The sequence below is a fragment of the Vanessa tameamea genome, chromosome 30 (genome assembly GCF_037043105.1).
Source record: "Vanessa tameamea isolate UH-Manoa-2023 chromosome 30, ilVanTame1 primary haplotype, whole genome shotgun sequence".
Classification (NCBI taxonomy): Eukaryota; Metazoa; Arthropoda; class Insecta; order Lepidoptera; family Nymphalidae; genus Vanessa; species Vanessa tameamea.
This window is the reverse complement of record NC_087338.1, coordinates 1,267,729-1,284,232: the sequence shown is the minus strand read 5'-3', so window position 1 is coordinate 1,284,232 and position 16,504 is coordinate 1,267,729. Positions and strand designations below refer to the sequence as shown.

The 16,504-nt window shown below is 32.8% G+C and overlaps 1 protein-coding gene across 3 annotated transcripts in view; it reads right to left on the bottom strand.

The window, feature by feature from the left end:
- LOC113391550 (uncharacterized) overlaps positions 1-16,504 on the bottom strand; it is a 61,914-nt gene that overhangs the window by 36,909 nt on the left and 8,501 nt on the right. For all 3 annotated transcript variants that reach the window (XM_064219955.1, XM_064219953.1, XM_064219954.1), the window contains exon 2: positions 3,557-4,758. In XM_064219955.1, the coding sequence (XP_064076025.1) occupies positions 3,557-4,750 (1,194 nt within the window). In that variant the 5' untranslated portion in view covers positions 4,751-4,758. The remainder of the gene's footprint in view (positions 1-3,556; positions 4,759-16,504) is intronic.

The following is a 16,504-nucleotide window of genomic DNA, read 5'->3' as shown; positions in this document are numbered from 1 at the left end:
GTCTATTCGTCAAAAATAGTTATTGCACTAAACTGCTAAACCGAATTTGATAAAGTTTGTTATGAAGCGTGAACCTCAAGGTACTTCAATATCAGCACAGTTTTTTATAAGTAAAACCATCCATCCTTGTTTACCCTAACACGCGAATGAAGCCGCGGGCGATAAATAGTTTTATATATAGAAGGTATATAATATATGTTTGGATTAAGACGCCTCATAGTAATATTTGTAAAGAATGACTCGTACAAACAAAACATTAACATACTTGGCGACCTACAGAGTTAAAATTTTTGTTATCGTGTATTCATTATATTTATTATTGTGTCTATGTAATGACTCAGTGGTTAGTACGATTGAATATTAAGATCGCGAGTTCAAATACATAAAATATTCTAGTCAGTGGTTTGGAAGATTACTAAAACAATTGTTCTAATTACATATGTGTAATAATTTTTACAGTCATGTAATAATGTTTCGCTCGATTTGGGTAGCTTATGTCCATTCTTGAAGTTCAATCTTGTTTCATTCCAAATTTTGCCAAATTCAGTTTAGTGATTTCGCCGTGAAGAAGTCACAGACAGACATTAGAATATATATATAAAAGACAAATCATTGTATTATTTTTATTTAATAACAGTGTAACTCTTTGAAATCTTAATAGTTTTTGTTTTTGTGCATTGGTACATGTCTGCACAATCACGGTACAAATATTTTTTCATATCGTCTGTGGAAAGGAGGCAACACTACAAAAATGCTACGTTGGGGTAATGAATGGTATTTATCATTGTTGATTTATATTAGGATAATAAAAATAGAAATAAACATAATTTAAAACCAATTCTACGCCATCACGTTAAAAATCAAAAAGCAAATTGTTTATACAAAAATAACGTTATTTTTTTTAATTTAACGCGTTTTACGGTTCGAAACGAAAATGTTCGTTATTTTTAACGTCATTATATTTTTAAATAACGCTATTTAGTTTTTGTAAAAATATTAACAGCAAAAACTCACTTTGTAAGTTTAAAATTTTATTCACATTATATACTAATTACGAAGAAGTTAAGAGAATTCATTTCCTGAATCTCGATAAAAACTAGAAATTACTAAATCCCAGATTTTGTAAGTTTTTGTTATTTTTTTTTTTATAAAACAATTATTATTGTAGGGCAAAAAATTTAATAAACAATTTGACTTAAATTTTCCAAAGATATTTCGTGATCTCAGAACGGTCCAGTGGATTTGTTTCGAATACAGTTATTAATGGAATGGAGATTTCAATCCTAGCAACACTAGCGTAAGTGTCTAATTCATTTTGATAGTTATTATAGAGAAATATGCAAGGACGCGTTATAAATATTCACAATCAGTTCTGCTTCTCTTATCGCCATTATAATATACGATATATGTATTTTTTAAAGATTGAGAACGTTTATTTATAAATAATATTCTAATACCCGTGTAAAAAATACACATTTATGTAAAAATTAATTACGCCTCCAACTGTCAAAAGCCCGCCAAAACGATAAGTGTACTATTTTTTTTTTAATATGGCAACGGCCTGACTATTGCAATGACATTTGCATATAAAGTAACGAGGAATAAATAAAAATATTTTTAATGACAATGAAGCATCCTGGTTAGTTGTAACCTTGACATTTATATAATATAAATTTGTCTGTATGTACACACGGCTTGTGAACTATACTAACGTATATTTAAAAAAAAAATAAGTGAATTTTAAATGCGTACGTGCTTATCAATTTAAAATTAGGATTATTTTTTTTTAGCTGTTGAGTTGTAATCGTTAGGTCTTTCAAAAGATTTTTAAGCCACAGATTAAAATTAAATAAATATCAATCCGAACATAACGTTACGAAGTGCATTAGTGACATTTCTTCGAATAAACTTTGACATTACTTGAAGAGGAAATCCTTTTTTTTAAATATTATATGTTTGCAAAAGTGAGTTTATTTGTTTGTTAGGTTTTTACGTCTTAACTATTCAAGTGATATACGATACCCCCTTTTTCACTCCCCCGTCAATCGTAGCCCAGATGTAAACATAAATAAGGTCACCGCAATAATATCAATGGCCACTAATAGTCGGCTAAAGGATGATTTTATACCATCAATAGCTTAAATATTTTCTTGTTCAAATCCATACAATAAATTGCGTATATATAAATAATTTGCTTTAGTAAATATGGAATTTCTTTGATGCAGAATGTTACTTAACCATTAGCCAATTTTAATAGAAGTAACATTATGAAATATAAATTGAACGCAACACTAACTGGACGCCATTTTGTATTTTGTACAGAAAAGATGCGTAATGTCGACGAAACGCATTTAATGTACATTTGTGTGTACATCTCTTATTTGATTTAAAGTTTATTTTGTCTCATAAAATATATATGTGTATGTTTCGCCACTGGCAAAGTTTTTTTCTACTCTTAAGGAAAATCGTTGGAGATTATATAACATTGCTTCTGTGTGGTTAGATGGGTACACGCAATGATATTCTAATAAATGATTTACTAGAACATCATTGGGTACACGTTTGTTTCTTTAGCTACGAAACGGATTATTTTAAGCTCAAATTAAAAAGATGACAGGTGTTGCCAGAACATAAATTCCGCGTATCTTAGTTTTAGACATATATATATATATATATATATAATCATCGTCAGCAAAAAAGTCGTTTAAATAGTATCCCAACAATAGTCGGCTTCTAACATATCTTGGATATGGTTCGGTTTTATTATCTGTTGGAACGATACGGATGTTTTCTTTTATTATAATAATGCTATGACCTCTCGAAATTGACATTTACAAGTCAAATTTACTTCGCCTTTGCATTAAAAAAAATATGTTTTTTTTTTGTATTACACCATAAAGTGAGGTCGGATTGTTTGTAACATTTAATTGGTTATTGTTATTTTTTTTAATTGCCGCCATTTCATGTGTCAATTTTGTTTTTTTTTTATCTGCTCAATTAGACAAATGCGTAAATTGTTAGTGTACAAAAGTGCAAGGATACATTTAGTAATTATTAAAAATATTAATAATGCGTGATATACCGCATAATACAGAGATCATTTGCTCATTCATTCAGTTTGGTTCATACGTCTATGTAAAAATAGAAGAAAATTTGCAAGAAAACAGTACTCAAGAGATATTTAAAATTTTGCATTATATATATTTTTTAAAAAAAAAAAAAAACATCGCTGATTTTTTTGTGCTTCGGTTAGGTTTCATTTCGATCGTTGTCTACTGGAATGACGAAAAAAAAACAAAGGCTCGATAAAAAAAGGTCAACGGCTATCACGACTATGATAAAATCTTATACTTTTCAAATGCCATGAAATTTTTATTTAAATAAGATAAGAAGTATTTATACGGAAATCTTATTAACCTTTCGGACATGCATTTATTGGCCAATATGATTAGTTTCTTTTTCTATTTTGAAAGCTTCAAAGTTATCTTTCGAACTAAGTTAATATATTAATGTTTGATATAAAAAATCAAGAAAAATATATAACAAAAACACTCACCCTAGGATTGATTCGAAGATATGCCACACCGTTGCTGCACTGGGATTTGATTACACAGGAGTAACCTTCAGTTGCACAGGTCTGCTGTAAATCACCTCCGGACGTGTCAATTCCAACGCTTCCAGAACTCTGGAAGACATTGTCGAAGTTCTGTTGTGTTTGCTGTTGCTGTTCGTAGTCGAATTCATTGGTTTTGTCACTCTGAATCAGGTTGATGTTAGATACAGGGGTCGCGAATGGTGTAGGGGAAGAACCGGTGTAACCAGTAGAAACCTTGTTTCCTGATGCGAAGCCTCCGCCGTAGGAACTGCCGAAGCTTTGAGAATTGGCACTATTGGCGTTATATTGGCTTTGAGAATTTGATGCTGCATCAAAGTTTGAACCGGCTGCTCCGTTGGATCCAAATCCAAATCCAGATCCAGCTTGGTCAGCTTTAAAACCGCCGTTCAGGAATGGATTTTTCGATAAATCAACCTCTCCTTTGTTGGAGGAGCTGTAGGATGAGGAGTCGTAAGACGAAGACTGGAAGTTAGAGGGCTTAATGCCTCCAATGTTTTGTCCTGCACCCAAACTTGCGAGATCACCGTTTAAGAATGGGTTGCCTGCTAAGTCAAGTCCGCCAACCGCACCAATTCCGCTTGCACCACCGTTTGAACCGCTGCTTGAATAGCTAGAGCTGGATGATTTGCTGTATTTCTCATAGTTACCGCTGCTACCAGCGCCAGCTTTAAATGGCGAGTCCTGGTTCATCCACCAGAAAGGACCGTTGCCTGGTAAGCCACCTTCAAAGACGTTTTTTCCAAAACCCGAGTGAAAGTGGAACTCATTGTTAATATCCGCAGCGGCGGCCGCGTTATAGGCATCTGCGTTACCGTATCTTTCAATAACTTTGCCGTCTTTAAGCTTCAGACCAGCACAACCCTTGTCTGATGAACATCCTTCAAAAGACTGTTGCGTATGGACTTCTGAGCCTGGTAGGGCTTGAAGTTCAGCGAGAAGCGCTTGAGGCGATTTGAAGTTTCCAGAGGCACAAGTTGTGCAGCGCTCAACCCTCGCTTGGGGCTCGGATGCTTCAGCTTCGACAATTGGTTCTTTGGATTGGGGTAGTTCCTTAACATCTTCTATGTTTTCGGGGAGTGCGTGAACGATCAGCAGGAGGCATATCGCCGCCACTGTCTTTAGTAGTGGCTTCATAATTATATCTGAAACAATGAAAAATATCATAAGTAAACTATATTTAAATTACGTAGGTATAAATAATTAATGAGAGCCGAGATGGCCCAGTGGTTAGAACGCGTGCATCTTAACCGATGATTTCGGGTTCAAACCCAGGCAGGCACCACTGAATTTTCATGTGCTTAATTTATGTTTATAATTCATCTCTTGCTCGGCGGTGAAGGAAAACATCGTGAGGAAACCTGCATGTGTCTAATTTCAACGAAATTCTGCCACATGTGTATTCCACCAACCCGCATTGGAGCAGCGTGGTGGAATATGCTCCATACCTTCTCCTCAACGGGAGAGGAGGCCTTAGCCCAGCAGTGGGAAATTTACAGGCTGATTATGTTTTTATTATGTTATGTAAATAATTACACCACCCATCAAATATACTTGGTGGTAGGGCTTTGCCCGTCTCTATAGGTACGACCCATTTATCAGATATTCTTCCTCCAAACAGATAGATGTTATTCGAAATAAAAATAGTTATATTAGTATTGTTGTGAACGATGGGTGAGCCAGTGTACTTACAGGCACAACAGATATCATATCATAGTCCTATGTTTAATATTTTTACAGCCTTAATGTTTATGGGTGGTGACCACATACCATTAAGAAGCCCATTTGCCCGACTTACCATGAAGTCTAAATCATACAATTCAATAATAATGCTTCCTATCCTGTTGATAGGTGATCTTTGATTTTAAGTACTAAATAACTATTCACGGAAAACTACACGACTTCATGGTTGAACTATTAATTGAAAACAATATATATTACAATAAAAGTTTATAGAAAACGATATTTAACTTAAAGTCGTACCGCTTTTCGATGCCATTACTTTTTTTCTATTCATACTAAACTTGACAAAATCTTCGAACATCAAATCCGTCTATAGTTCAAGGTTGTTTATTTTAATACTAATTAACAAACCGCGTAACACCATAACATAGAATAAAATCCCTTATTAATATCGCGTTAGAGTTCTTAATCATTTGCTGTTTTGATGTAAATATTACGAATATTTGTTTGAAAAGAATACACAAAATATGTATATATATTTAAGGCATTTTTATACGGAGTCATGATTATTAAGACTTGAGCTTTATCTCTATATAAATAAAGTTTATATTTATTTGTATTTATACGTATAATCAGCTCGCCTGTCTACTAGTTTAAACATACTATTTTACCTCTGGTTAAAATCAAATTGGAGATGATTAAAATTCACTGTCGACGTTTGAACTTAAAAATATTATGATCATACTTTTAGCTTGACTTGAAGTCATTATGACTCGTTGACGTTGTGATTAATGTGGCTGATGATTCCGAGGTCGTAGGTTCAAAACCGGAGTCGTGTTAATGAAAAGTTTTTGGATTATTGTCTGAGTTTTGAAGTTGGGATTTTCAGCGATCATCTAGCGCCTGTATCTCTAGTCGATTCGTACTTCGGCGTCTTCAAATAATTTTAGCTTTGGCAATTAATATATTTAAATGATTATAAAGGTATATTATTCTATAATAGATAATACAGAGGAGGTTAAGGGGGGAGAACTTGAGATAAACAATAATTTAATTGTATTTAATCTATGTAAATTAAACTTCGGAAAAGAGTAACTACTGAATTCCTAGTCGGTTCTTCTTGATCCACATTCCGAACAGTTGGTACCTTTTATTTTAATTTAATACTGTAAAATAACGATTCAAAGTTGTAAGATACTTCTTGATGAAGTACATCTTGATTTGGTTGGATTATCAGAGTTGTAATAGAGAGTGCGCCTGTGTTTGCTCGCACACTTGAACCCTATAATGTTCTGCGCAGTTAGTCAACAGTAGGTCAACATGTTCGTCATATGACTATAAGTATTTACGAATGTCTTCGTCACGAGAATTCGTTCGATTTTATATTATAGTATTCGTAGATAATGTCGAAATATCGAGCTCCACCTAATAAAAATAAAAAAAACATTATAAATATCCCGTTTCAAATACTTACAGTAGTAAAAATAACCATGTTAATTTAAAATCGTCATATAATTCACAGAGTCGTGTAAATCAATCTAGGAAGTTGAATTTGACATCCTAACGTTGAATTTTTAAAATTTGCAACTAAATACAATTCGGATGTCAATGACAAAATATTAGCGGCGTTATCTATTGATGAAGACCGGAAATGATGGAACTATTTTTTGTTTCGTTATTGCGATTATTACAATTTTTAAAAGCCTTTTTTAAATTACACTTGTATATACATTAACAGCCTGTAAATTTCCCACTGCTGGTCTAAGGCCTCCTCTCCCTTTGAGGAGAAGGTAAAAAGAATAATTCATCTCGTGCTCGTGAGGAAACCTGCATGTGTCTAATTTCAACGAAATTCTGCCACATGTGTATTCCACCAACCCGCATTGGAGCAACGTGGTGGAATATGCTCAAAACCTTCTCCTCAAAGGGAGAGGAGACCTTAGCCCAGCAGTGGGAAATTTACAGGCTGTTTATGTTGTTGTTGATTGTTTCAGTATTACATTGGAAAAATAAATTTATAATAATAAAAAAAATCGGTTTCAGTTAAAAAAAAATTAATTCGTGAAATTCGTACTTGAGAAATATCTATATTGATTTAAAAATATGATATCAACGTGTCTGTGTGTACTTTCTTACGACTGTAAGATCAATAGTTTTGACAAATAATACGACTTGTGACGAGGCCTTGGTCCCAACGTTGATGTGTAATTTTGATTACTAATTGATTGCCTTATTTCGAATGTAATAGAAATTACATTATATATTAAAAATATACTTATTATATATTTATATATGTATATAAATCTTCTGTAAGTGTGTGACTGAACTCCTAAACGGTTGGATTCATTTCGATGATCATTTCGAGATCGTATATTTGTATGGGTTCCGAGACGGTTTGGATTTGATCCCGTAGGTGCTTTAGGGACGGGTAGTTCGTTAAATGAGAGTTTAGTTGAACACTGGTATCTCTTTCTTATATCATAGATTTGGTATTCGAGAGAAGAAGACAGCATTGTTTTACTAATATCCCCTTAAATAATATTAATAGATTTTTTTTATGATACGGGTAGGTGGATTTGCGAATATGCGATCTGATGGTAAGTGGTCACCGTCCATTGACATTGGAACTGTGAGAAATATTAAACATTCCTTACCGACTAAGATGTAAGTCGTGTCAGTTACACTGGCTTATTCACCCTTCAAACCGGAACACAAAATTACTGAGCATTGTAGTTTGGCGGTAGAATATCTAATGATTGGTGGTTACGGTACATAGATATTAAATCTTTATTCCTTCTTCTATTTCGAAAAGGCTATAAAATGTACATATATAGATACTTGACCAGGCGGACTATTTTTGCTAAAGCGCCATCTATCGGTATTTAGATGCAACATTTTCACTTAAACAGACTAGTTAAGTAATCCATACTAAAATTAAAAATGCGAAAGGAACTCTGTCACCTCTTCACGCTTAAACTGCTGAACCCATTTCGATATTTGGCGTGGAGATAGATTGAGTCCAAGGAAACGGACAGAGGATCTTTTAATTCATCCCTCGACAGGTTAAAATGGCGTCACCATTTGCGTTTGTGTGCTATAGGTATAGCTGTCTATATAAGGACAGGTGGACAAGGATGGCTCATCGTGGGTCGTAAACTTATGGTCATGTAACATAATTGTATGTTATAGTTCGTTTGAAGGATATTTTGTTTGATCGTTACAGACAGAGTGACAAAAATTAACGATATAAAGCGAGATGTTGGTGATCAAAATTTACACGTAGTGATGTTAATTTTAGTAAAGATTTCGTTTAGAAGGGACTACTAATATGAAGTACTAGTTGAAGTTTGTTTTAGGGGTCGGTTATGAGTCACGCATTACATAGCATACGTCTTTTCTTGGAATTCGATCTTGCTTTATACCAGTCCTGTGAAAGAACAACAGACAGACAGAGTTACGTTCGCATTTGTAATATGAGTTACATTAGCAGCCTGTAATTTTCCACTGCTGGGCTAAGGCCTCCTCTCCCTTTGAGGAGAAGGTTTGGAGCATATTACACCACGCTGCTCCAATGGCTTGGTGGAATACACATGTGGCAGAATTTCGTTGAAATTAGACACATGCAGGTTTCCTCACGATGTTTTCCTTCAGCTATGTCTTAAATTTCGAATCGAACATCACACGTCGAACACAAATCTTTCACTATACGCGACACTTTCAGTCAGAGCTTTCGATTTTTATAGTAAATCAATGAATTGAAGGCTTATGAACGTAAAAAGGACATTCACGGTCATATACTACACGAAGTTTCCAAGATAGACATGGAATTCAACGTGTTAATATATAACGTAATATTTACACGATAGAATTGAATCTAATTAGGTTCTCTTCAAAAAAAAAATCGTCATTGTAAAATCAAAATCAAAATATACTTTATTCAAGTAGGCTTTTACAAGTACTTTTGAATCGTCATTTAACAGACTATTAAGCGCAGCTACCACCGGTTCGGAATGCAGATTCTATCGAGAAGAACCGGCAAGAAACTCGGTAGTTACTCTTTTTCAACATCTAAAAATACAGTCATGTTAGTTAAATATAATTATATATGTATGTTATATATCCTGCCTGGAAGTCGACAAGCATTAACTCCACGCTTTTTTAATCATTTATATAATCTTGTATCGAATAATATGCCTTATTTACCAATGTATTTTGTACAAATTATTTGAATTTATGAAACGGCAAAGTTAAAACTTTTCGAATATGGGATTTAAATTATAAACTCTAAGTCTCATTTCCCAAAGGCACTATTTTGGCGCTTCAGCTCTTCTTCATATTCACTGACGATGTGATAATATTAAAATTGGACATGTCAACTATTCTCAACATACTATATAACTCGACAATACATACATATACATATATAATGCACAAACTCGGTTCGTGTCGGTTTTTCTATGTAGAATTGACATTCCATACCGGTGGTAGCTTCACTTAATATAGTTTTGTAAAATGACGATTCAAAAGTGTAGAAGCCTACTTAAATAAAGTATATTTTGATTTGATTTGCAAGTGCATTCTTTTAATCCGATTTGACGATAAATCCAACACAACTCGTAAGAGCTCAGCCGCAGAACGTCTTAAATGCTATTCGTGACACAGTAGAGTTAACACCACCTTCCGAAGCAATCCGAGTTACGGAAATATCAAACCTACCTATTTCTAGATTTTGAGATGCTAAAATACATTGCTACACTTAAAAAAAAAACAATAAGATATTGTTTTTTTTATATTTGCTAGATTGCTTTGAACCCAAGACCTTAGAATCTGCAGCTAACAACCACACCATACAGACCGGAAGACAATACGTTCTAACAAGTAGATAGGAAACAGCCTTCACTAATACGAAATTCCTCAATAACGAACAAACAAACCATATTTATTGATGAATGTCTCACTGTTTGAGGACGAAAATCACGACTTAGTTAACATAATATATGTTTTTATAAAAACCATATAATATATAAGGTATGACGGATATATATGATCTTCAAAACGCCTACCTTAACAAGATATTGGATCGCATTCAAGGATAGGAGGCTCTTAGTACTTTTCAATCGTCAGCGTTATCATCTGTTTGCAATTTAAATTTTACCGAGAAGAACCACCAGGGAAATCAATAATCCTCTTTTAATTTATTTATTTACATATTTATTTATTAGGTTTGCTAGCGATTTTTACGGCTGAAGTGGAAATGGGCTGGTCACTTGGCAAGATCAACTGATGGAAGGTGGACAAAATTGGTCACAAACTGGTCCGGTCCTAGTGGCAAGAGAGCCAGAGGACGCCCTAAAGAAAGATGGGTAGATGAAATTTAAAAGATTGCTGGAATAGACTGGATGAAGAAAGCACAGGTAAGGAAAACCTGGAAGCTGATGGAGGAGGCCTATACCCGCTAGGGGCCTTAAAAAAAACACTGATGTACGTACCCAGACGGGCTCGCACAAAGCCCTACCACCAAGCAAATCGATTGCGATAAACTGTCAATTTGTTAGTGTAATTACCCAGCACGTCTTTAATTTAAAGTCGCTGGTCCAAATAATCATTCCACTCCTAGCACACGTAACAAACAATCAACTAAGACATTGAAAATACTTAATCTTTTGGAAAACATATCAATTGTAAAACAGCGATTTAATTTTTCATTTCACAATAAAATTACATCAATGATAATTAAATTACGCAGCACGAAGATTAAATAAAAAAACATGTGATCCAAAAATCCTTTTACGAGATGAAAAATAGCAAATTTCTCGTACCATTTATGTGCTGAGTCAGTTAGCAACGCCGCCCACTCCATAGTTCAGCGTTTACGTCACCAAGAACACTTTCAAAGCCTTACACGGACAACCTTGAGCCTACGCTATCACTAGATATGATATTTGCATGAGATCTTAAAGTTATTTTAACATATCATTGATTTTTATCATATTTTTGTAATATATTTCGTTTTCATCTCATCTTCCATATGTAAATATAAAAGTGAAATACCGCTCACTGATTAATCACGAAATCTCAGAAACTATAACACGTACAAACTTGAAATTTGTCAGATAAGTTCCATGTAGGGTGTAGACATCCCCTAAGAACGGATTTTATTAAACTCCACCTCTAAGAGCTTAAAACGGGGGTTGGAAATTTGTGTTTTATAAATGCCGCGCGGCTTTAGTTCGTATATCAATATGTTAGTAACTGCTGGAGTTGGGCGAAAGTTTTGGCGCTCAACAGGACATTCCTTTAGTCTGTTCCGATGTGTCTTAGTTACATATCAATCTCTCACTGCTGGACTAAGGCTTCGATCAGTAGGTTTTGAATAGTATTTCACCATGATTCTCCAATTCGGGTGGATACAAATATGACCGAATTTCATTGAAATTTTACACATGTAGGACTACTCAAGATGTGTTTATTCAACGCTGATCGTGAGATTATTAACACTAATTAAACACGTCAAAAATCAATGGTATTTGTTTGGGCTTGAACACGCAATCATCAGTTAAGATATATTATATACTTGGTCGTCAGGTGTGACCTTATGTACGAATTTACATAACGAAATATCTTCGAAATCTATCTATAATTACACTAATAGTATAAAGGGGTAAAATTATGTTTTTATGTAACGGAAAATCTACGGAACTAATTAAACTGACTAACTGATAGAGAATAATTATACATCATATGATTTTTTTTATTAATAAATTGTAATCATGAAACGCCGCGTTGAGTCACTAGTATTCAATATAGGAACTTTTCTTTACATATTTTATTCGGTATTTCATTGACGCGCGACGAGTTCTTAACGAACCTTGGCGCAAGCGTTGTGATGCGACACTATCGATGAATATGATATCGATAATATTTTGTCACTTTAATTGTATTTGAAAAGATTTATTTTTAAATGTGTTTTAATTATCTGTCGTTCTAAATCTTATGAGACATCGTTTTATGTTTGGGCTTTAACCGCTGTCATACTCTCTTTATTCTGCCTGTTTCGTAATTATTTGTAAATTTAAGGGTGTTTATTGATACTAAGACGATTGATTCTGTTAATGTATTACGATTAATTTAACAGGTATTTAAATAAAATCAAATATATTTAAAGTCAAGTAAACTTTGTATAAAGCGTTTTTGAATTATTGTCCATATTAAATTTAACGCCGTTTCGTAAAGCTGCCTCTAGTAAGAATATACTGCAAGAAACTCGCGTAGGTGCTCTTTTAAAATAAATAAATTGAGAGAAAGAGGTTATAAGTTATTCAAATCAGCTTAGAAAAGAAATAGGAAATTTTATCTCTATAAATATAAACTAATTTTCGCTCGCGGCCTCGCTCGCGTTTTAGGGGTTGGTTGTCAGGTATTAAACACAAAATATCTTTAAAAAATATTGCCTACGTGTTATTCTGATGTATAAGCTGTATTAATGTAAAGTTTCTTTAAAATCCATTCAGTAGTTTTTGCGTAATAGTGTAACAAACATCCATACATACGTTCACCTTTATAATATTAGTAAGGGAGAATGATGTTATGTTTATGGGATCATAATATATATATATATATATATATATCTTATCGGCATCGTTTTATATTTAAATACCGCATCACTACCGAGTAATGTGGGAAAAATCTTTTGTTTAAACATTTACCGACGAGTTTATTCATAATGGTTACAAATTACAATATAAGCGGACTTGATATGACCTTGTCTGTATATGTATAACTTACGGTGTTGAATTTGTTAAAAAAAACATAATTTTATGTGATATGATTCTAAAGGAAAACATGAAAAATAAGAGGAGGTGGGGTCTATCATAACATGTTATAGAGTTAATTACCCTGGGGCCTCCACAAAACATATTCACATAATTCGGACGAGTTAACAATTTTAATGTTATATATGTGATATCTAGATATAGTCAAATTATAATAATATTATTAATAACTGTTTTAAAAGTTACTGATAAAAAGAACAAACCACACTGGCGGAATAGAAATTGTTTAAATTAATTTGTAAAGTAATAATAATTAGCCTCCTCTGTTGCTCCACTGCCCCCAGAGCTTCAAGACGTTTAATGTTCTAGCTCTGCCCCAGATTTCGTTCATTTTAGAAACAATCATTCTTACGGCAATAAACCATCCAAGAAATATTTTTAAAATTGAGTAAATTAAGGCATGTCTTTTAATTTCATATATGTACTACGTCATATATACAATAAAAGAGCTAGCATTTCTTACAGGATATATAAATTTTATTGTATATGTACGAATATGACTTCTGAGTTTCATGATGGGTGCACATTACAAATTTGAATGAATTGATCCAGTACTACCAACCTAAACTTCGCACGGGTGCAGATAATAAAGAAATATGACATTAACATAATCGATGTCCTATAACATTCAGGAATTTATACGTCTTTATTAAATTCGTGCATAACAATTAATAACTACTAGTAACGTAACGGCTTACTTTGAAGTATGTATGTACTATTAATAAATTCACCAGTACACAGAATATTTATTTATTATTTGTTTTATTTTATAAATATTATAGTCCTGAAGTTAAAAATCGAATTAACAAAAAATCTCCAATTGTCATTCCATGCGTGGCTCACTTTTGTTTTTTTTAATCATTATTTTGCGCGGGAAAACATCTTGTATTATTTTTTTAAAGCCATACGAATGACGTTATGAAATCGATTATACTTTCACGAAATCGGATACAATAAAAAAATATGAGTTTATTTAATATATAATTATAATATAAATGTAACTACATAAATAAGTATTTCAAACATTATATTGTGTAACAGTGAATCAAGATATTTGTTGCTCATTTTCATTATTATAAGTTGTCGCCCGTGGCTACGCTCGCGTTTTAGGAGTTGGTCGTCAGGTTCAGATGGAATCCACGTTCCGAACCGTTGATAGCTAATATGTTAGGTCCCTTGTGCCTGTTCTTACACTGACACAGTCGCCCTTCAATCCGCAACACAACAATAGTAAATATTGCTGTTTGGCGGTAGAATATCTGATGAGTGGGTGGTACCTTGACGGGCTTGCACAAAGCCGTACCACCAAGTAAATAAGAGAATCGATGTTTTTTGTTTTATTACAACATAAGACTTTATCATAATATTGATGGTATTGATAATGTCATTTTAGCACAGATAAAATATAATTTATAATTATTTGGCATATGGCAGAATGTTATTTAACTTACAACTCAAAAAATTACTTTTTTTCAACTAATTGTGAGCAACACATTTACGGTTGTTATAGAATGAATTACTTGATGGAAGCAACGTGTTAAATGATTAAGGCGCAACATTTAAAGTATTATTTAATTGCATGAAAAATACGTTCTGCGTGGTGTTATTTAATGTAAGGCCGTTTTGGTAGCCCACTCATCGGATATACTAAAACGCGGCGATACTTAGTATTATTGTGTTCCGGTTTGAATTACGAGTAAGCTAGTGTGCATGAATAACACCAAGAAACAGAAAAAAAAAATCGCAAGATTATTTTAACATCGGCTATGTTTATTCTCATAGAAATAAATTAATTTAAAAATAATTATGTTATTAAATTCATGTTTTTATTTAATTTATCGATAGTTTTCTGTAAGTTAAAATATTACCTAAAGGTACATCACTATTATCCTTTCCTGGAACAACAGCTGTTGTTATAGAATGTGAGAGCGATAAACAATATTCATGATTTTTGAAGATAATATCAAACCTTGACAATTACAATAATATTAATATTAACCCAATTCTTCGATGCTCAGTAACGGTTTTGTTATTGAAAATATTAAACCATTTAATTTTCGAACGTTGTCGTAAAAAAAAAATAAGTTTTGTGAACGGCCATTTTAAAATCCATTCAAAATATTTTTTATCTATACTAATGTTATAAAGACGAACGTTATTATTTTTTGCTTATAATGAATATAATATCACTTATTGTAATGAAATCTAGGGCTTAGATTCGGAAATAGAAGGTATTTTTTTTTAAATTCGGCACTGACAAAATCGTAAATAGTTCAGTAGTTTCAGAGTTCATCGATTACAAATATTTTTTTTTTATACTTTAACATAGTTTACGTGTCATATTTAAAGATAGGCCTCTATAGTAAGATTAATATATCTTAATAGTTTTACTTTTACTATAGATAAACAATTAGATTTATAAAATCCTCTATTAAAATAATTATTAATATTGACGATCATTTTCGTAAATAAAATTTTGAAATTCTGTGAAACATCAATTCGGCAATTATGTACAGTATATTGCATAGTTATGACAAATATAAGAAATCCACGACCATAGGTTAAAAGTTATATGACCCTACAACATGGCGAAAAATAAAAAAAAAAATTATATAAGATATGCTAATCTGATGTATAAATTATATATTTTTCATATTGATATCTTTTGATGTGACATTAATAACTTTAATTTCGTATTTGTGGAATTTGTATTTTTTCTTTTGCCCTTCATAAGATTTTACGTAACGAAAAAAAAGAAGAAGCGTTGACGTATCATTTTCGTGACATTGACAGAATACTTGGCGCGGAAATTGTTCCATTTTCAAAAATGTTATGGACGAACCGTCTCAAGCATTTATATGCGTCTGGTATTAAATTTTTGTACAAACAATCTTAAGGAAAACTTTAACAAATATTTATTATATATGATTATATGGTACCGGCGCTAAACGTGCGATAATTTTAAATCAAATCTGTTGACCAACTTGACCCATACTAGCAAAATAGAAAGTTTTATGAACTAACTACAGCCACAAGGGCTGACATTTTAGTTGCTTAAGTTGGTAGTACTTTGGATGAGTAAGGGACGGTAAATATTTATTGGTTCCAATGTCTAAGGCAGTCTGCCTACCTAGTTTCAATAATGAGTTTACAAACAAAACCCGTTAACAATTTATTATAAGTGATGTAAACTTATCGATCTTTTAGCATTATTATTTGGCGTGGATATATGAGTTATTTTGAAAGGTATGACGGTGAGAGATCACGAATTCGACCCCCAGGTCGAGACATTCAAAATCCAATATATTAGTGACGAAATCGAGTGACAGGTCTAGTTTTTATTTTCTAGGTCGTCTAACGTAAGTATAATATTTTT